General features: G+C 51.9%; 8 protein-coding genes; 5 read left to right on the top strand and 3 right to left on the bottom strand.

Annotated features, from left to right (window-relative positions):
• Window positions 1-86: 86 nt before the first annotated feature.
• On the top strand, window positions 87-503 carry GSBLH_T00001801001 (uncharacterized protein; the record flags this gene model as incomplete). XM_013040267.1 has 3 exons in its annotated part: window positions 87-194; window positions 229-322; window positions 358-503. 3 exons carry the CDS (start codon window positions 87-89, stop codon window positions 468-470), a joined length of 315 nt encoding a protein of 104 aa, XP_012895721.1. The 3' UTR covers window positions 471-503.
• Window positions 504-686: 183 nt separating this feature from the next.
• On the top strand, window positions 687-2442 carry GSBLH_T00001802001 (uncharacterized protein; the record flags this gene model as incomplete). XM_013040268.1 has 3 exons in its annotated part: window positions 687-711; window positions 743-863; window positions 895-2442. 3 exons carry the CDS (start codon window positions 687-689, stop codon window positions 2432-2434), a joined length of 1686 nt encoding a protein of 561 aa, XP_012895722.1. The 3' UTR covers window positions 2435-2442.
• A 7925-nt stretch (window positions 2443-10367) lies between these two features.
• Window positions 10368-11301, bottom strand: GSBLH_T00001803001 (uncharacterized protein; the record flags this gene model as incomplete). The annotated part of the gene is made up of 3 exons (XM_013040269.1): window positions 10368-10923; window positions 10963-11226; window positions 11258-11301. 3 exons carry the CDS (start codon window positions 11299-11301, stop codon window positions 10368-10370), a joined length of 864 nt encoding a protein of 287 aa, XP_012895723.1.
• Window positions 11302-12201: 900 nt separating this feature from the next.
• GSBLH_T00001804001 (uncharacterized protein) lies at window positions 12202-12841 on the top strand (the record flags this gene model as incomplete). The annotated part of the gene is made up of 4 exons (XM_013040270.1): window positions 12202-12372; window positions 12407-12560; window positions 12591-12690; window positions 12721-12841. 4 exons carry the CDS (start codon window positions 12202-12204, stop codon window positions 12839-12841), a joined length of 546 nt encoding a protein of 181 aa, XP_012895724.1.
• Window positions 12842-12926: 85 nt separating this feature from the next.
• GSBLH_T00001805001 (uncharacterized protein) lies at window positions 12927-13911 on the top strand (the record flags this gene model as incomplete). XM_013040271.1 has 6 exons in its annotated part: window positions 12927-13142; window positions 13174-13209; window positions 13244-13330; window positions 13364-13425; window positions 13454-13703; window positions 13732-13911. Exons 1-6 carry the CDS (start codon window positions 12975-12977, stop codon window positions 13909-13911), a joined length of 783 nt encoding a protein of 260 aa, XP_012895725.1. The 5' UTR covers window positions 12927-12974.
• Window positions 13912-14480: 569 nt separating this feature from the next.
• On the top strand, window positions 14481-15258 carry GSBLH_T00001806001 (uncharacterized protein; the record flags this gene model as incomplete). XM_013040272.1 has 1 exon in its annotated part: window positions 14481-15258. The coding sequence occupies one exon, from the start codon at window positions 14481-14483 to the stop codon at window positions 15210-15212; it is 732 nt and encodes a 243-aa protein (XP_012895726.1). The 3' UTR covers window positions 15213-15258.
• Window positions 15259-15284: 26 nt separating this feature from the next.
• Window positions 15285-16870, bottom strand: GSBLH_T00001807001 (uncharacterized protein; the record flags this gene model as incomplete). XM_013040273.1 has 8 exons in its annotated part: window positions 15285-15731; window positions 15761-15805; window positions 15835-15931; window positions 15961-16227; window positions 16256-16537; window positions 16567-16620; window positions 16649-16780; window positions 16811-16870. The coding sequence occupies 8 exons, from the start codon at window positions 16868-16870 to the stop codon at window positions 15292-15294; spliced, it is 1377 nt and encodes a 458-aa protein (XP_012895727.1). The 3' UTR covers window positions 15285-15291.
• Window positions 16871-18543: 1673 nt separating this feature from the next.
• Window positions 18544-19676, bottom strand: GSBLH_T00006333001 (uncharacterized protein; the record flags this gene model as incomplete). Its single annotated transcript, XM_013040274.1, has 4 exons — window positions 18544-18886; window positions 18918-18973; window positions 19009-19440; window positions 19473-19676. The coding sequence occupies 4 exons, from the start codon at window positions 19674-19676 to the stop codon at window positions 18544-18546; spliced, it is 1035 nt and encodes a 344-aa protein (XP_012895728.1).
• Window positions 19677-19845: the final 169 nt, after the last annotated feature.

The raw sequence follows: 19845 nt of genomic DNA on the forward strand, positions 1-19845 counted from the left end.
GTTCCGAGAGAAAGCGTGAAAACGATTATTCCCCACTTTTAGCGGACGGTTTCCGATTCATGATTAATTCCACAATCTAGCTATCTATGGCCTCTCTTATTAGAAGCACTGCATTTTGTTTGTTAAAAGCAAGAACACTCGCTGCTCCCGTAGTCACCCGCTCGTTTGCGTTTAGAACGGTCAAGATCGAGCCCGTAGGCAGTTCTGCGTTCTATTTTAGCTGTATAGCATGCCGATAACAAGCAGCACTCGGACGCCGAGTGGAGACTGTCTCAAAGCCCTGTAATTGAAGTAAGCGAGCCCGTTATCATTTGCGACGGAGGTAAAGGATTTTTGGTAGCTGAGCTGATTACGTAGGCTGTGGACCCATGGGCCACCCCATGCAGTACTTGCGTGTGAATGGACCGAACGGTGGTGTAAACCGCTGCCCCTACTGTGGACAGAAGTTCAAATACGTTCCCAAGCACTAAATTGTAAGAAGTTGTGTGAATTTCATTTATCGTTCCTTATTTGTGTAATACACTCGTTAATTTACGTTCTCTATATTCTCGAGTTTGCCAATTGGTACTGTTCAAGAATTGCGGGCGCTAGGAAATCGGAGAAACATCAAATCTATAATATTGGGGGATATGTTACGATTTGTCCTATATAATAATACACTGCGTCATATCATATTTTCTCTGTAAATGAAATCCATTCTCTTTGCGACCAGTATTATGTGCTCTAATGTAGTCACCTATAGTCATCGCTTTGGTTCTTGCCAAAGGATGCTACGATCCGTCTACGAACGTTCCTGAGTATGTGAAGACTCCTCAGCCATGGGAATACATGACGAACGAGGAGCTTCCCAAGAGCTATGATCCGTAAGATTCGAGTCGGTAATTGATGTTCTAGCCGTAACATTGATGGTGTTTCCTACGTGTCTGTCTCCCGTAACCAGCACATTCCTCAGTACTGTGGATCTTGCTGGGCCTTCTCTGCTGCTTCCGCCGTGGCTGATCGTCTGCGTCTGATGACCAAGAACGCTTGGCCCACTGCTGAGCTTTCTCCTCAGATGATTGTGAACTGCGCTACCACTGCCATGGGTTGCCATGGAGGTAGTATGACCTCTGCCTACAAGCTGATGAAGGAGCGCGGTGTGCCCACTGAGGGTTGCATGCGCTACGAGGCTAAGGACATGGAGTGCACTGACATGAACATCTGCCGTGACTGCGGTCATGACTACCCCTGCCACCCCGTGCAGAACTACACGAAGTACTTCGTGGAGGAGTACGGTTACGTGTCGGGCGAGGAGCGTATGATGAAGGAGATCTATGCTCGTGGTCCGATCACCTGCGCTCTGGACGCTACGGACGAGCTGGTGGCCTACAAGGGCGGAATCTTCGAGGACAAGACCGGTACGACCTCTCTGAACCACGCCATCTCTGTGGTGGGCTGGGGCGAAGAGGACGGCAAGAAGTACTGGATCGTGCGCAACAGCTGGGGAACCTACTGGGGAGAGAACGGCTGGTTCCGTATTGTGCGTGGAACGAACAACCTGGGAATTGAGTCGGAGTGCACGTGGGCCGTGCCGCGCGTGCCGGAGAAGATGCGTCTGAACGACAAGATGCGCAGCCTGCACAACCGTGCCCGCTACTTCCCTCACTCCTGCGCCATCCGCAAGCAGGAGCCCGCCGTGGTGACGGAGCCTCTGCCCCACTTCTACCTGAAGAGCGAGGATATTCCCAAGAGCTACGATATCCGCAACATCGACGGCCGCAACTACGCGACGTGGGACAAGAACCAGCACATTCCTCAGTACTGCGGATCCTGCTGGGCTCAGGGATCGACCTCGGCCATCGCCGATCGTATCAACATCATGCGCAAGGGCAAGTGGCCCACTGTGGAGCTGTCCGTGCAGGAGGTCATCAACTGCGGTAACACGGGATCGTGCAACGGAGGCTGGGACTCGGGTGTGTACCGCTACGCGCACGAGGAGGGTATTCCCGACCAGACGTGCCAGGTGTACGAGGCCAGAAACAAGGAGTGCAACGACATGAACCGCTGCATGGACTGCCCTCCGGACCGCGATTGCTACGCGGTGAAGGACTATAAGCGCTACAAGGTGGGCGACTACGGCTACGTGTCCGGCAAGGACAAGATGAAGGCCGAGATCTTCGCGCGCGGACCCATCTCTTGCTACGTGAGCGTGTCGCAGGAGTTCTTGGACTACACGGGCGGTGTGTTCGTGGAGCACGACCACTCCATGCTGGGAGGCCACATCATCGAGGTGGCCGGATGGGGCGTCACGGAGGATGGACAGGAGTACTGGATTGGACGCAACTCTTGGGGTGAGTACTGGGGCGAGAACGGATGGTTCCGCATCCAGACCGACAAGGACAACCTGGAGATCGAGTCGAGCTGCACTTGGGGTGTGCCCATTATTGACTTCTAAGTGGTGAATGACTGTTTGTTAACACAATCGTTTCTTCACGATGCAGATGAACGATATTGTTGGTACTGTCATCGATAAGATGCTCAACTTGCTGAAGAACTGTAGGCATAGCGCAATGCGACTCCAATGAAGGCAACTGCGCAAAGAAGAAAGATAATCTCGCTATATATAGAGCAAGTCTCGCAACCCTGATTGGAGAGTTGCAAGAAGGGATTTCGTTGACGGGCGCGTCTTTCATTACCAGTTGCGCCAAAGAGTTTTTCCTTTTTTGGAGTGTGTTCTACCCGTAGATTTGAGGCGTTTTACATAGCAGCAACGAAGGGGAAGCGAAGTACATACGGGTTGTTCCGTTTAACGCGCAGGCAAAGATCTGTTCAATGCTACGGTTCGTCAGGAGATCGATCGGCTCGTGACAGAGCTGTATTGCACCCATCATTGTGATGCTTCGGCTCTCTTGGGTATAATTGATCGTTCCAAATTCGATCCAGCGTACTGCATCAAAACAAGTAGCAAGCGAACCCATCCCCGCGTCAAAACCCAAAGTCTCTCTATTCTCTCGTGTCTTTCCCGCTCTCCGCACATTTCCTGGCTTCCTTTTCTTCCCGACCTTTCCTCGATCCCTTCCGCCACCTACCGCAAAGACGCTCCCGTTTCATTCTTTGTTCGTTCCCTCACGTTCCTAGACATCCGAAAAAACCGCGGTTTTCCACTTTGCCGCGTCTTTTTTGCCGCTCTTTGCTTCGTTCCCTCCCTCCAGCCTCGACTCCGATTCCCGCGCGTTCGTTCCCGCCTTTCTGCTTCGCGCCCAGCAGCTCGCCCAGTCGGTTCTCCGTTTCCCCGAGATCCCCGCGGTTCGCTGCGCCGCCATCCAGCTCCTCGCGCAGATCCCCGCGGTTCTGCTCGCCGCTCCCTGCGAGGAAGTTCCTTTCCCCGCGGCACTGCAGGCCGCCATGGCGACGCTGAAAACCGCGGAACCGCAGGAAGCGGCGATGGCCGCGGGGGAAATCGCGGAAATGCTGAGCCGGTTCGTGGCGCAGAACCGCGAAAAACCGCGGGTTCGCGACGAGGAGGGTTCGGAGGGCGTTTCATCGGGAGGGATTTCGGTGGAAACCGCGGTTCAGTGGCTGCTGGCGCAGCTGCAGAGTGGTGGTGGATAACCGCGGGGATGAGGGATAGGGGTTTCGGCGAGCGAATTGCTGACCGCTGCGCACACGGTGATCGGGTTTCTACGATTGGCGCGCGGGAGTTTCGTCGAGCATGATGTGGGGTATTTAACCGCGGAACTGTTCGCGTGGATTCGAGGTACCTTCCCGGAGGGGGTGAAACGTAGAAACGGGAACCGTGGAAACGCAGAAAACCGCGGAACTGGTGATGATGGAGGGAATTTGCGCGGTTTTTTCGCAGAACCAGCTGATAACCGCGATGAAACTGGCTCTCAGCGTGATCAGCGAAACGGCCATCGATTCCCGCGGGGATCTCCTCCAAGTGGAAACCGCGGTTCACCTGTTGACCAAAATCGTGCCTATTTTTGGCGAGGCGATTCGCTCGGATTGGTCGGAAATGGTTTCCACGTTGCTTCCCTTTTTGGTTTCCACGTTTCCCTCGTTGCAAACCGCGGTGCATCGATTGTGTCTCGTGGTGTGTTCCACGGACGGTTCGCTGCTGGGGGATTTGTGTTTCCAGTGTTCCGAGCTGCTTCAGGGCCAAATCGACCCGATCGCCGTCGACCCCACAAAAAAAGTCCCGATTTTTGGAGTCCATAACGGATAGACGGATTTTGTCACGGGGATTTGCCGCCTTCTGGGCGAGCTTTTGATTTTGGCGCGCTCGCAAGGCGAAGACGTGGATCCCGCGGTTCTGGACGCTCTTTTCGCGCAGAGCGAGCAGCTGCGTCTGCTGCAGGCCGCGCAAACCGCGGTTCTGGACCCAGCGGACCCAGCGGACCCCTCGAGTCCCGCGGTTGTGGAGTCGGCGGAGTGGAGGAAGTGCGGTCGCGGGTATTGGATGCTGATGGGCGGACTGGGGATGATGGGTAAACGTGGAAACGGAGGTACCAACTAGAGAACTGGGTGGAGCCGAAAATCGGAGAAATCGTGGAAACGATGCGGGAGGACGTGGAAACGACGGTGCGGAAGCTGAGCGCGCTGGCGGAAGCATTCAAAGCGAAGGAAGCGCGCATGATGATGGATGCATCGGCGATGCAGAAGATGCGTTCCGCGGTAAATCTGGAGCTTGTCACGTGCTACCCGACCCTCCAGGCATTGTAGCCAGAACCGCGGGACCGGCTTATGGGTAGATTGATGCTCACAAGAGGGAAATCGAGAATCGTGGAAACCCACGCGACCCTCTTCGAGCCCTTCTCCCGCCAACTCCATTCCCTGGTTTCTCTGTTTCCACTCTTGTATGCGATGGGCGATGAGATCAGTCCCGCGGGATGGCGCGTGATCATCGTTCTCTTCCTGATTTTGGCGGCATCCCCGCGGGAGCAGCTCGATTCGGAGGCGCTGCGCTACGTGACGCTGCTGGGAATCGCCGAGAACCGCGGGGAATGCTCGCTACGGCGGGAAAAGCTGTCCCGCGAGGACACGGCAATCGTGGAAAACGGGGAAACCGACCTGACCCGCGAGCGAAGAGTTCGATCGAACGCGGCCGGTGAATCGTAGAAACTGTGGAACCTGCTGTCGACGGGTTTGCAAATGACAAGCGAAGACGAAGATGACCAGTCCTTGTGGGCGTTTCATTGACCTCTGACCGGCAGTTTCATCCTCTACCAGAAGTGTCTCCCCGCGGAATCGTCGACTCCCGCGGTTCTGCGTCTGTCGATGGCGCGGCCGCTCTGGGGCGAGCGATTGGCCAATGCCGCGGTTTGCTTCTTCGCCCAGCTGCTTCTGCTCGGAGGAACCGGAGAAACCAGAGAAACCAGAGAAACCGGGGAATCGCGAGACCCGCGGGAATCGCTCCTCGAAGGATTATTGGCCAGTGTGAGCGAGGGTGGGAGAGAACCGCGGGGATGACGGGTAGTGGACCGAATCCCGCGGGAGGCGCAGAACCGGCTTCTGGAGAACGTGGTTTCCACGTTTTGGTTGTGTTTCTCGGTAGGCGTGTCGGGCGTTTCACGATGGCAGGCGTTTCATTCGCTGGGAGAAACGCTCACGACGGAACCCTGGATGGTTTCGCTGCGCGACCTGCTTCTTGCCGCGCTGCAATCGCGGGAATCCTCCATCCGGCTTCTTGCCGCGCAATCCCTCGCATTTGTGTGTCTGTGTTCCGACCGCGTTTTCGCCACCGACGTCCTCCGGCAGTTCGAGGTTCCACGTTTCCACGATTCATGAGGCGTAGCGCCTGCTGAACGGGAACGCGGATCCCGCGGGAATGGGCGCCGCGCTGGCTTCCCTCGCCTTCCTCCAGCGGTTAACCGCGGGAATGGGCGAGTCCGCGCTGGCCTCGAAGATAACCGCGGTAATGGAGATCGAGCGCGTCGACCGCCGGCGGCCGTTTCGCGTGTGGTGGCTTCGCAGCGTGGGATGTTTGGCGCCGTCCCAGAACCGCGGGAATGAGGAGTCGTTGTCCCGCGGTTCTGTGACGGCGGATTGGGCGCTGAAGGCGCTGGAGGAGGAAATGGGGGACGAAGAAGACGTCGCGTGGGACGAAGCGGAGTTTGCCGCCAAAACGGAGATAGGCGAAGAAGGGCGGTGGGCGCAGCGCGCGCTGGTTTGGGTCCAGGCGCTGACCACGTGGCTCGACGCGCTCCCCGCCGACGAAGAAACCGCGGGGAAGGTGCGGGGAATGGTGCGCGTGGCGGATCACGTGGGATTTGGCGGGAAGCGATGAGGCGAAGATCGGAGAAACTACTGACCAAATCGCGGTGAAAACCGCGGTTCTGCGAATGGGGATCGCGGCCATGCGATTGTGTTCCTCTGCGGAGCACGTGCGCAGCATAACCGCGATTCTTTTGGAAGGATTGCACAGCGATCAAATCGACTTTTTGCGTACTGCCAAAAATCCCCCCGATTTTTAGTGTGTTCCATCGAAGCCACGAAACAATTGGCCGCCCTCCAGGGAGGCCGGTTCTTCCGCGAAACCATCGAGTTCCCCGCGGTTATGGCCGCGATTCTGCGGAGCTACGAAGAGTGCGTCAAGTACGCGGGAACCGAATTGTGTTATTGTTCCAGACTCGACGAACCGGCCGGCGCCTCGGCGAGCTGTTCCCTGTTTCTCCGGTTTCTCCAAAAGGAATTGTGTTCCGGCGATGATTCGCCGGCTTCGCTTTGGTCGCTTCTTTCCCAGCTTTTGGCCATCGGCCTCCCCGACTTTTCCCTCCAACCGCTTCCCGCCAACTCTCCCGCCCCCCTCGTGCTGAGTCCCGCGGGGAAGGGACCGGACGCCGCGGATTGGGGCGACGCCACAACCCCGCTCAGTCCCGCGGAACACGACGAGGCGGTAGCGAAGGGAGGGATTCCCGCGGGGAACCGAGGCGACCAGGGCGACCGGATGTGGCAGGTGAAATTCCCGCGGGGATGTGACGTGTAGTCGACGTTTCTGTGTTTGGAGGGAAGTTACGACGTGTGCGAAACACTATTCCCGCGACTGGAAAACGCGGGAATCGCGGGGAACGCGCTGCAGATTGTGGCGGGAGAACTGCTTCGCCTGGGGTGCCACGCGACGACCGTTTCCTTCCAGGGTTCCACGATTGATTCCATCGCTCGTTTTGCCGCGGTTTTTCTTCGCCGCGTCTTGACCCACTTCGCCGCGGTTCCCGACCCCGAAACGCCCGAAACGCCCCTGCTGACGCAGTTCGAAGCGCAGCTGACCGCGTCGATCCGCCGCGTTTTGGCGGCAGCTTCGCCCGAAACCGCGGGGATGGCGCTGGAGACGCTGCGCGCGTCGATCGAGCTGGGGGTTCTCCGCAGCGAAGGTGGAAACCGTGGAAGGGAGTTACGCGTAGCGTCGCTGGAGCGGCAATTGCAGCTGCTTCTGCCCGAAGAAAGCGCGGCACCGTCGGCGCGGGCGAAGAATTCGCTGCGGGACCGCGCGCTGCTGGCGCTGCTGACGCGTTCTTTGCTGATAAATGAATCGAATGAATCGAAAGAATCAAAAGAATCATTAAATAAATCATTGAATGAATCAAAAGAATCAAAAGAATCACTAAATGATTCGTTGAACGACCCAAACGCCGCTTTGCCGCCCATCGCCGCGCGCTGCGTGCGGGACTTCGCCGTCCGCAACGCCGGTTCCCTGTTTCCACGATGGGTCGAGCGGCTGCGCGAAGCTTTGGCGGGAAATGGCGAAGAAGAAACGCGCGTCGTCGTCCCGCTCTCCGCTTTGCTGCCAGAAATCGCCCCGAAAAATGGAATCGTACCCATGGTCCTCGCGCTCGCCAAGATCCGCGGTTCTATGCCGCTCCCCGCGGTTCTCGCCGCCCTCGCCAACATCACTAGACATGCGCGGAAATCCCCGCGGGAACCCTGGATCCGCGATTTTGCCGCGTTCGCGCTGTCGTTTCTTCGTGGAAACGTGGAAACCTGCGATGAAACGGCCGCGGCGTGTCTGAGGGAAGTGGCGGGATTGCTGCGCGAAGCAGGATTGGCGGGAGAATTGGGCGCGTGCGTCGAGGAGCGCGGGGAAACCGTGGAAGCGAAGAAAAAACGGCGGGAAATCCGGGATCACCGAATTCTGGGGAATTTCTTCCAAATCAACATTCCCGCGGAAAAAGCGCGGGAATTGCAGGAATTGGAGTGGCGGAAATGGGACCAGATCGTCCAGAGTGGCCAAGGAGAAACCGGAGAAACCGGGGAAACCGGGGAAACCGAGAAGGAGGAAGAAACGGATCGAAAAGAGCCGGAAGAGAAACCATCGGAGAAACAAAAGGAAACTCCCAAGGAAACGCCTAGAGAGGAAACTCCCTCCTCGACGAAACGCTCTCTGGGCGTTTCATCGCGTCGTCGCGTTTCGTCGGGCGTTTCGTCGGGCGTTTCGTCGGTTCGCGTGAAACCCGGTCGCGCGGTTCATTCGGGATTCAGCGATAGCGAAGACGCCGAAAACGACGCCAACGAACGGGGAAACGGGGAAACCCGCGGGACGGAAAGAACTGCGGCGATGCGGCGAAGCAGCCGCGCGAAACGGTCGGGCGAAGCGAGTCGACGCGCGTCGGCAATCGCGGATTTCGTGGCGGATTTGGGAACCGCGGGGGAAGAAAACAAAAAGGAAAAGAGGAAGGAGAAGGAGGGAACGCAAGAGGAGGAGGGAACTGGGCTTTTCCCGAAGATCGAATTGCCCAGCCAGACCGGCAAAACCGAAGCGGAGGCGAAGACGAAACTCCCGCGCATTCAAATCCAATTGCCCAAATCCAAAGAACCTTCCAAAGAACATTCCATCGAACATTCCATCGAACATTCCATCGAACCTTCCATCGAACCTTCCAAAGAACATTCCATCGAACATTCCATCGAACCTTCCAAAGAACATTCCATCGAATCTTCCATCGAATCTTCCAATCAGCGAAGCGAGGCGGATCGCGTGATGGCGGCGCTTCCCGCGGTTCCTACTCACGATGGACCGAGCAAAGCCGGTGTCACGGCGGAATCTGGCGCGTGGTCCAGCGAAGAAGAAACCGCGGTTTTCGAAGAAGAGGCCTGGGATGTGGAATTGGAGGAACCCTGTTCCAAACCGAATCCCATGGCCGAAACGTCCGATTCCGATCCCTGGGGAAACGTGGAAACCGAGATGGAGGGAGAAAAGGAACCACGCGAAGAAATCGGCGATTCCCCCGCGGAACACAATGAAACATCAATGGAACACAATGAAACACCCACAGAACACAATGAAACTCCCGCGGAACCCCCATACGATCCATCGAAACTCCCACTTTCCCACCTTTCCTTCCGCGATGAAACTTCCTCCCCTCTGCTGGGTTCGCTTCTAAACGAAATCCATCGAATGGCGCATTCTCCCGCGGTTATCGCGTCCCTTCCCGCCATCGTCACTTCCTTCATGAAACTCTTCGAAAATAACCGCGGGATTCGAGCCGCTGTGGCGTACGATCTGCTGACTTCCCTCCAAAACCCCGAAGTTCCGCGGGAAAACGCAACGCAGATTATCCGCGGGATTCTTCTGGTCGTGAAAGATGATTGGCTGCTGCGGAATAGTGTTTCCGATTTGGCGGTGGAGTTTGTCAGCGACTCCGTCAAAACCCGATCGATCCCCGCGATTGTGAATCTGACGAATCTGATTGGCTCCTTCTACCAACAATCTCCCGATGACCGAATCGTTTCCACGTTTCTCCAAATCAGTTTAGTGGAGTTCTCCGGTTTCATTCATCTTGAAACGCCTCCCTCCAAAACGGACCGCGACTACATAACCGCGGTAATCCCGGTTTTCGCGGGAATCGTCGGCAAAATGAGCAAAACCCACGCGCGCCTGATTCTCAGTTTCGCGGGACTGAACGTCATTTGGCTGCTGATTCCCGCGATTCCCGTGCTGCAGCCCGAGGGCTTGTCTGGAACCGCGGGAATTCTGCGATTGCTGTACGACAAGGCGGAGCAGAAGGCGGGAATTGCCGAGTTGCTGCTGCGATTGTCGATCGGTTTGATGCGTCGATGCGAAGAATTGCGGTTGGAGGGAAACGACACGGCGGAATGCGAAGCGGAGGCGCGAAATGTGGTGTTAATCGTGGGAGGAGCACACAAGGAACAGTTCCGCGAAGTGATTCGAACGCTGAACGAAGCGGATCGAAGGATTTTGGAAGCGATGCTGAAGCAGGCAGCGGAGGAAAAGAAGAAGAGGGAGAAGAAGAATAGTCAGAACCAGAGAAAGGAAGCGTTCGTACCACTCGAAATCGATGCGAGTCGTTTTGATTCTTCCGAAATGTAACGTGTGTTGTATTGTGTGAATTGTTTGTTGACTCATTTATTTACTTATTTACTTATTTACTTATTTACTTATTTATTGATTTATTGTTGTTTTTTTCTTGCCCTGCTTTTTCTTCTTCTTTGTACTCACAAACAATCGATTCCACACGACCAAACAACAAACTCACATTCACACCACCGAATCCGAACGAATTGCTCAGGCAGTAATTCACTCGCCCTTCCCTCGCCTTCTTCGCTAACAAATCAAAACCGAACGAAATCTCCGATTCTTCCAAATTCAGCGTCGGCGGCATGATCTCCTTTCCCTCAATTCCTCCATTTTCCCCCACTTTTTTGATCGCATACGCGCAGATTCCCGCTTCCAACGCTCCTGCAGCCCCCAATAAATGACCCGTCGCTCCCTTCGTCGACGACACAAACGGTTTCTTCGCGACCCCGCCAAAAACGCTCTGGATGGCCAGCATTTCCGCCTTGTCTCCGATTTGTGTTCCTGTGGCATGTGCGTTGATATAATCAATTTGATTGGCGCGAATCCCTGCTTTGCGAAGCAGCGTTTCCATGCAAATTTTCGCGCCCAGTCCTTCCGGATGCGGCGATGTGATGTGATACGCGTCGCAGTTGCTGCTCCCGCCAATCACTTCGCAGTTTCGTTAAGAGAACCGCGGGAACGGATGGAAAGATATCAAAATCGGGGCGTTTCGAGCACGTGCGCGTTCGAGAGACTCCAAAACCATCACAACGGCTCCTTCTCCCATCACAAATCCATTTCGAATTCGATCGAAGGGTCGTGATCCCTGTGTGGGAGTTTCATTGAAGTGAGTGGAAAGCGAATGCATGGCGCCGAATCCTTGATACGATAATCGACCCATGCAGCTTTCCGAACCCCCAACTAAAACAAGATCGGACTCGTTTTGGCGGATCGAACTGGAGTGTTAGAAAGTGGAAACGTGGAAACTTGAGGCCTTCTAGGATGCTGTATGCAGAGGAAGCACAAGCCATGTTGTTACTCACACATGGCCCTTGAAAACCAAACCGAATTGATATGTTTGAAGCAGGAAGATTGTTGAGAATGCGAGGAACATAAAACGGACTCAGTCTGATTGTTAGATGTTACATTAAAAAAGCATGTGTACCTTTTTCCTGCATTGAGCAAATTACTAGAAGCATCGATTTCATTGATATTCCCAATCCCTGTGGAAACGAAAACACCCTGAATATGATATGTGAATATGCGAATGAATACAATTCGATCTTTTGGAACAGGAAAGTTGCTGGTATCGATTTGAGCTTCCTGCAGTTAACAAATTGAAGGAACAAAACATGAAGTGCTTCGGTTGCCGCCGCGATTCCAAAACCAATCACATCCGGTTGCGTTGCTCTATCCGTAACTTTGTATTTCACGGGGTTATAGCAAACTATTTCATCAAAACAATCCACCGTACGCACAAGCTCCATCTCCTCTAGGAACGGGAGCGCCTATTTTACATTTACACTTCTCAAATTCTGGAGATTCTAGTCGCTACATAGAAAGTCGAAAACAATGCTCACCTTGATGGCACAACAGCTATTGACCAACTGACTAAAGCAATGCTCGATTCCAACTCCAAATGGAGTAATTGCCCCAATTCCGGTGATAACTACTCGTTGCATGAATTGTGAAAAGCAAATATCTGTTTTTTTTAGCATTCTATACTGTCGAGACACGAATATGCGGATGAATCTCACACTCCCATTGCTTTCATTAGTGTTAATTTTGAACAGAAAAGTCATATCGTTCTTATTTTTGTTTTCATGTGGGATTTGGTCCTTTGCTGCGTTCTTGCTATTCTGTTTGTGATCGGTTTTTCCATAAACAGATATTGGTCTCACGGAAACGTGGATGCGCGACCGGCTAAGACGATGGTGGTTTTAGGATCAGGTACTGCTTGCTTCTTGAATCTATTTGCAGGTGGACACACTTCGGAGATGCTTGCACTCCTCCATTCGTTAGACCCTTCTCTTTACACTCCTATGGTAATAGTGAGTGCAGATACCGACAAGAAGAGCATTTCGCGATATATGAATGAGAATGTACGTGCTTCCCTATTTCTTTGTTTAATTATAGTTTGCATTCGACTCTACAATCAAGACGATTCCTCGTAGCAGGGAAGTCGGCCAGTCGTACTTCTCCTCCATTCGGTCTACTTTTCGTGCTTTCCTCCGATGTCTTGTATTGATTCTGTTCGAGCAACCAAACTTGCTCTTGATCAATGGACCTGGTTGGCATTGTTAGTGTATGTGATTTGTAGGCACGTGCATTCCAGTGGCATTGGTTGTTGTTCTCTACCGCATTCTGGATATCATTCACTGCCGAATCGTTTTTGTCGAGAGTTTTTGCCGTGTGGAAAGGTGAACGAAGCAATGGCTCTTGAAGTGTAGACTGAGTGTATCTGGGTATTTGCTCTACTACGTTGCTGACTCCTTTGTTGTCCAGTGGCCTCAACTACAGAAGAAGTATCCTCGAAGTGTCTATTTAGGAGTTTTGATGTATATTGTTTGAGCGAAAAGTTTTGAAAGACTCAGTTTTTTCTTAATGAACACAAAAGGATCAAAAGTAGCCACGATATGGATACGCTAATGCATAGTTTGAGCTTATTGCTAAGCTTCCTGCGGGATATTGCCGAAACCAGACGATGTCGGCGGATTCCATTTTGGTTACGCCCGTGGACGAGCATGGAACTCTAAAGCTCCTTTGTAAAAAGGTTTCTGTGCATGTTGACGATGATGAAAACGACTACGAATTCAGTGTGTATGAACTGCATTGGGAGTCCTCCGAAGTCGGTTCGAAAACAAAACCAATCGTAAGAAAGCCTCTATTGTTTCATTTGTCAGACGTTGCCTCTTTCCTTTGACCAAGAGTTTGTAATAGTAAGACAGAGGACGATACGCATAATTGCCGTAGTATGATGAAGTAAAGGACGCGGTGGTCTTCGTTCTTCGTAAGTGCAAGCCCCAGAGGGATCACTCCCCTTCCTTCTTCTGGTGCCAGGTGAGACACGATGAGATCTGTCCTTATTCCAAGGAACCGGAAGAAAGCGTGTATAAGCGATTCCTCACCTCCTTCCAAATTGCCTTCGAAATTATGTAGATCCATTGAAGATCTCTCAGTTAGGAATAAAGAAAAGGCCGAGCGCGATGTGCTCTACCAGCAACTGCCGTTCGATGCTCTGCGTTACATCAAAGAAGAAAACGTCGAGTCGATTTTTGGAAATCCGGAAATCTGCAAGCGTCTCTACCCGCTGGTTCCTCCCTGCCTTCGCTCTGTGGAGGGGTTGAAGCGAATCGTCCACTCGCCGTCGTTCAAAAAGAACATTACGATGTTTCAGTATGCGATGAATTCGCTGGATGTGGGGATCGTGCTGGTAGGATTGCGGGATTGGATGTGAGTAGAGTGCGTATGGCGTGGAGAATGACGAACTGCCGAAGCTGGATATCAATACGGATGATCGAATGAAAGTGTATATGAAGGAGATCGAGGAGATGGCGAAAAAGGAGTTAGAGATGGAGAAGGAAACGAATAATGGAGCCGAGCTGGGAACAGAGGAAAAGAAAGATATGGATATGGAGTGATTCATTCATTTGTTTGTTCGAAATTCAATTGGATTTTGCGTATTTTCAAAATTGAATCGATCAAGTACAATGTTTGGCTTGATGCTAATCATATTCATAACAAATCCAAGTATATTTCAGGATTCAAGTGACAATTCATGAAGGTTTCCTGTCACTTCTTCTTTGCCCATTATGTGGCTGAAGTGCAAAGAAGCCACGAATCGATATAACGAAAGAACTCATCAAAATTCGCTGACTACCATGAGTAATTATATGATAATGTGAAAGATTACTGTTCTATTCCATGTTCTTTCATATCATATTCGTTGACGTTTTTCACCGCATTGGAACTGTATTCGCGCAATTAATTATGACTATCACAGAGTACACATGCTTATCTATCAAATGATAAAAGAAGCGAACGAAAATAAAAAGCCTAAGGGCGAAAACTATGGAATTGAAATAGGGATGAAAATCAAAAAACAAAATCCCATGAATCTAGGAATTGAATGATGATTGGTCCTTCAAAAGTCGCCCGCCCATATTAGCCGGCACCGTTATTTCAAATAAATCTAAACAAGAATATTCGAATGGAAAAGAAGACTCAACCTAAGGCAAAGAAACCGTCTGTTCCCTACAAGAAGCTTGTGTTGGAAGCCATCTCTGCTCTGAATGACAGAACCGGAAGCTCCATCCCCGCTATTGAGAAGCATATAAAGGAAAACCACCCGGATATTGAATTGAAGCACACGTTTGTGCGTAGAATTGTGAAAATGATGTTGGATAATGAGGAAATTGTGTCTGCTCCCAGACATAAGAACTCTTACAAAATTTCAGCGAATATGAAGAAGTCTATCTTGAAGAAGAAGAAGGTTCAAAAGCTGAAGACCTCTAAGAAGGAAAAGAAGGAGAAAAAGGAAAAGAAGGAAAAGAAGGAGAAGAAGGAAACCTCTGAGAAGAAGGAGGAGGCGAAGGAAGAGAAAAAGGAGAAGAAGGAGAAGAAGACCACCACCAAGAAGACCTCCACGAAGAAGGAATCCACGGAGAAGAAGGAGAAGCCAGCTAAGACCGAGAAGAAGGAGAAGGGCACCAAGAAGGCCTGCGCGAAGCCGCAAAAGAAGGCGGCCACGGAGAAGAAGGCAGCCACGGAGAAGAAGGAGGCAGCCGAGAAGAAGACCACCCCGAAGAAGGAAGCTGCTGAGAAGAAGACGACTCCGAAGAAGACCACCCCGAAGAAGGCAGCCGCGGAGAAGAAGACAACTCCTAAGAAGACGACTCCCAAGAAGGCCTCTCCGAAGAAGGCTACTCCCAAGAAGGAATAAAGTGATCTTTACAATAGTCCAGGTGTTGCTGAACACCGAGCGTTTTCCACTCTTTGTTGCCACAAACAATTCAAACGAACTACTCCAACAACGCAGCATCCTCATCGTCCACCAGCTCCGTTTCTTCACCTTCACCCTCTTCTTCTTCTTCTTCCTCATCATCATCCACCAGCTCTGGCACTTCTTCCTCCTCTTCCATTTCCTCTTCCTCTTCCTCCTCCTCTCGCTTTCTCTCCGCCGCAGGGAGGAAGCACGAATAGTCGAGCGTCTCCTCCTCGGGCTGCACATTGGGGGTGCGGAACACGCGCTCCAGCGGCTTCATCGCGTACCGATCGAGCTCAGGGTCCTTCTTCATTCTCTCCAGCACCGCCTCGTACCCCATCTCCTCCTTCCACCGCTTCAGCACCTCCGTCTGCACCGTCTGCACCGCGCTGCGCTCCGCCTCCGCGTAGTGCGGCAGCCGGTTGCTCGCCCAGTCCGTCAGAACCTGCCGCGCCGCCGTGCTGGGCCGCATGTTTTCTAGGGTCAAGCCGCGCTCCGACACACACTCTTATCCTCGACGCGCTCCTCCAGCAGCCCGATGAACTCCTCGTCTAGTCGTCAGCCCGATTCCCGCGGGTACAGGTCGAAAACGCGGGGATCTGGTAGAAGAAGCTCAGCAGATGCCCGTCCAGCGAGCCAATCAGATCGCGGCACAATTCCCGCGAATCGATCGTCATCTACCCTCAATTCCACGATTCGCCACTACGAAACCGCGGGGATGGCACTTGAACAGGTAGTCAAAATGCTCGCAGTCCCGCGGTTGCAGCGAAACCAGCCCGGGAACCGTGAATAACTGGATGGAATCGTCGATGCGCCGCAGCACCGAGTCTCCCGCGGTTATCAGCTGATCGGCGTGGTACCGCGGGGAATTCTGCATGATGGCGCGCAGCACTTCGTGCCGCCCCACGCCGTAAAACCCGACCACCGCCACGTTGATCCAGTCCCCGCGGGACTTCTGGATGTTCCGGAGACACTAGATGGAACCGCGGGGAAGAGCGTACTTCCATGAGGTAGTCAGGACCGAAGACGAAGTTGGCGAAGCCGGATTGCCGCGCGATTCTTCGCACGCCGAAGAAGTGTGCGGGCTTTCTCCCGCGGGAGCGCGTCTGCGGCGGGAGCGTGGTGTTCTTCCAGAGGATGACGGGGAGTTCCGCGGGGAGCGTGTCGAGGAGCGAAGCCAGGAGCGCGCGGGGAACGAGGTCAATCTTCGTGAGGATGAGAATGACCCGGGTGGAGGGGAACTCGTCGGCGATGGCCTTCTCTACGGAGAAGCAGCGGGTGTTCTGCGGTGGAGGGGAAGGAGAGGAGGTACGATGGCGTCTCGCGCGTCGACCACTTCGAGAATCACGTCGCTGTTGCTGATTAACTGCATGGAAAAAGGAGAGCGATCGTACGTCCGTCAGCGTCGCGCCGTCGTCGTTGACGTGCAGACGAATGGGGTTCGAGGCGTCGGCGGAGGCGTTCTCGGCTTCCATCGGCTCCATGTCGGAAACTTCTTCTCCGCGGGCGATCGCTTCTTCTCTCGCCTTCGAATCGATTGGGTGGACGATGCCTACTCTTTGTTCACGACGCTTGGCACGCGCTTCCGCTCTTTCTTTGGCTGCGAGTTCCTTCATATCTTGAATCTGTGGCGTGAACGTAAAACACAGATACGCACCTCCTGAAGCATTTCCTCCTTGAACGGCCAGCTGTTTGGAATGCCTGGGTCTCTAGGTTTGGGCTTTACCTTTCCTTCCCGTCTGGCACGTTTCTCGAGCTTAGCTGCTTTTCTCTTTCGAGCAAAGAACTAAAAAGGAACAGTCTGTCGCAAATCGTACGAGTTTTCGAGCGGTATATTGCTGACGGATTGTCTTTCTTTTGCTTTTTCCCTTCTTAGGCACCATTCCTAAATTGAGTGGAGAAGGATGGAGAATTCTAGCAAAAAAAGAATTCACAAAATCCCCCCGATTTTTGTCATTCCAAAAGGAAATCAAACAAACAAACAAACAATAACAAAAAGCGCAAGCACAATTACTCATCCATAACCGTCTTCAAGTTCTTTTCTAACTCTCTATTCTCCTTGACACTCGATGACGGGAACAGCAGATAGAAATAGCCACTACCAGTCATCCTCTCGTTTCCTCTCCCTACTTCTTCCACAAAAATGGCAGAACGGTCAACAGCATCAAGGCAATCACGATTCCGTTGGTAAGATTCTGCAGCAGCGAGTCGGCTCCGTACATCATCAAAAACGCTAGCAAACCGGATCCCAGCACGACCGACATCCACAGCCCATCGCGATTGAGCGGCAGAACGAAGAACGAGAGCACCATATAGAGTCCGACGACCCAGTATTGATATTGGCAAACCAAAGGACCGAAGAAACTGACGATGTGCGGAACGGAGTTGAACTCGTTGATGGAAATATGGTAGTAATTCAGACTGATTCGAAGAACGAAGGACAGAAAATGAACCAGGAAGAAGGAGTAGAAGATGATGTAGGGAAGGGTGTGCAGAATGCTCTCGTTGATCACTTTCACGCCGGGGAGATATCTGGGAATGAGTGGAGAAACTGGAAAAGCCAACAGCGTTCGACGCTCTAAATAGGTGATGAAGGTAGTGAGCGAGGCGATGAGACACAACACGCTGGCTCCATACAAAACGGCGTCTTTAAGGAGCTCTCTACAAGGAATCAGCGATAGAAAAAAGCTACTTCTGATGGAAAAAGAACATGTATAAAAGAAGAAACATTACAACCGCATTGACGGGACAAAGGACTATGCATTATAGCAATTATGAATTCACACCTCTGTAGGTATAGAGATGCACATGCAAATTCTCTCCTTGTGGATTATCGTTCCGAATTATGTAGCAACGCGAAAAGTACATCCGTACATTCACCGAAAATGGTGCAGAGCGACCCTCCTTTCTAACAGGAATAATATTACCTCGATCCTACATAATAATGTTCGAGACATGTTTATCTTTCAAAAATGACACACCGATCGTCTTTTTCGAATAAAGGGAATACTCGCGGTGATTGGAATCGATATGGAGATAACGCTCGTTCCACATGTCAGTAAATACCGAGCTATTATTAATGCATATTTCCTTGCTGAGACCAGCCGGTATCTGTGACTAAAATATACCAATATACAGATACATCCGCAACTGCAGTCGACTCCTCAAACGAACTTTGGAGCGAATAGTATACAGACAGCGGTAAATAAGCAAGGAGTAGTAGCTTGAGCACGAGACTTGCCTTCATATTCTTTTTCTTTTTGTTTAGTCGTTCAGCAATTCTTGATAATCAAGTGTACGAACAAACAAAACATTCTTGCGCACAGCACATTAATCCCAGAGAGACTGAGAACGAAAGCAACATCAGTATCTCCCAGGTCCACGTCTTTTTCCCTGCATGCGCGAACTCCTTAAAATAGAAGATTGAGTACAGAGAGGTGACGAACGGCGTCGACTGCCCGAACACAAACGCTACAGAATACCCCAAATGCGGAGCTGCCAGCGAATAGCCCAGAGTTCCAATCGCCCACATGAGACCTCCCCAAATCGCGGGCCATCGCTGCTTCCAGGTGCAATTCCACCAATCACGCATCGAACAAGGCTCTCCTTGGAAAGGATAGCGCATTAACAAGCTAGAGTAAAACTGGAAGCGAGAAAGCGTACTAAGAACAGAAAGGGGCAGCGAGAAGACCAGAAATGCAGAAAACAAGAGCTAAGGACTACAGAGTCACGAGGAGGCAAAAAAAGGATCTACATAAGGATTCAACGCATTGGGTTCCTTTCCTCCTAGGGCAGTTCCCGGTCCAAAGGGAACACCACAGAGAGCGCCGGCCAGCGCGATGAGGATCATTTTGGTCGTAGAGAATTTGCTGTGATAATCGTTTTGTGGAACAAGAGCTTCCTTGTCTCTAGCTACATTTTCGTTGTGAAGGGATCGATAGGTGACAGCGTTGAGGAGAATGGCGATGCAGTTGATGATAAGTCCAGGAATGTAGAATTGGAGTTTGGCTCTGCGATCGATGATCAGTGTAAGGATCGCTCCGAAAACAGTGTCGCTTCCCACTTGGATAGGGACGGTGCTAGCAAGTCCAGATCCATCAATATTCGCAAATAGGAATATTTGGAATATCATATCTGGAATACCAGCCAACATGGCTCCTCCGAAATGGGTTATAATTGATGACTTCTATGGGATCAATCTCCCCGCCAATGTCCAACGCCAGAACGAATGACTTCCATCAAATTTTCGACAAACCCAGTGTGTTCGGGTGGAACAATATTAGTTCCGATAAGCAGACAAATTAGAATGGTCCAGATCGTTCTCCAGATGATAAATTCAAAATGATAGACTCCCGCAGGCACTTTCAGATCAATCACCGAGTTGGTCTGGGTTCCCCAGCCGAACAAGGCGAGAGAAACCATAATCAACGCTACGATGGAGTTGGTGGGAACGAACATTCCAGGTCAGAAAAAAAGAAATATAAAAAAACAAGTAAGTATTACTATTATTATAATTATAATTATTATTATTATTATTATTATTATTAATTCTATTATTTCTATTTTCTAAAGCAAAGGAGGTAGTGCCTAA

The sequence above is a fragment of the Blastocystis hominis genome, assembly GCF_000151665.1.
Source record: "Blastocystis hominis, Singapore isolate B (sub-type 7) whole genome shotgun sequence assembly, scaffold_14".
In the NCBI taxonomy this organism is placed as follows: Eukaryota; class Bigyra; order Opalinata; family Blastocystidae; genus Blastocystis; species Blastocystis hominis.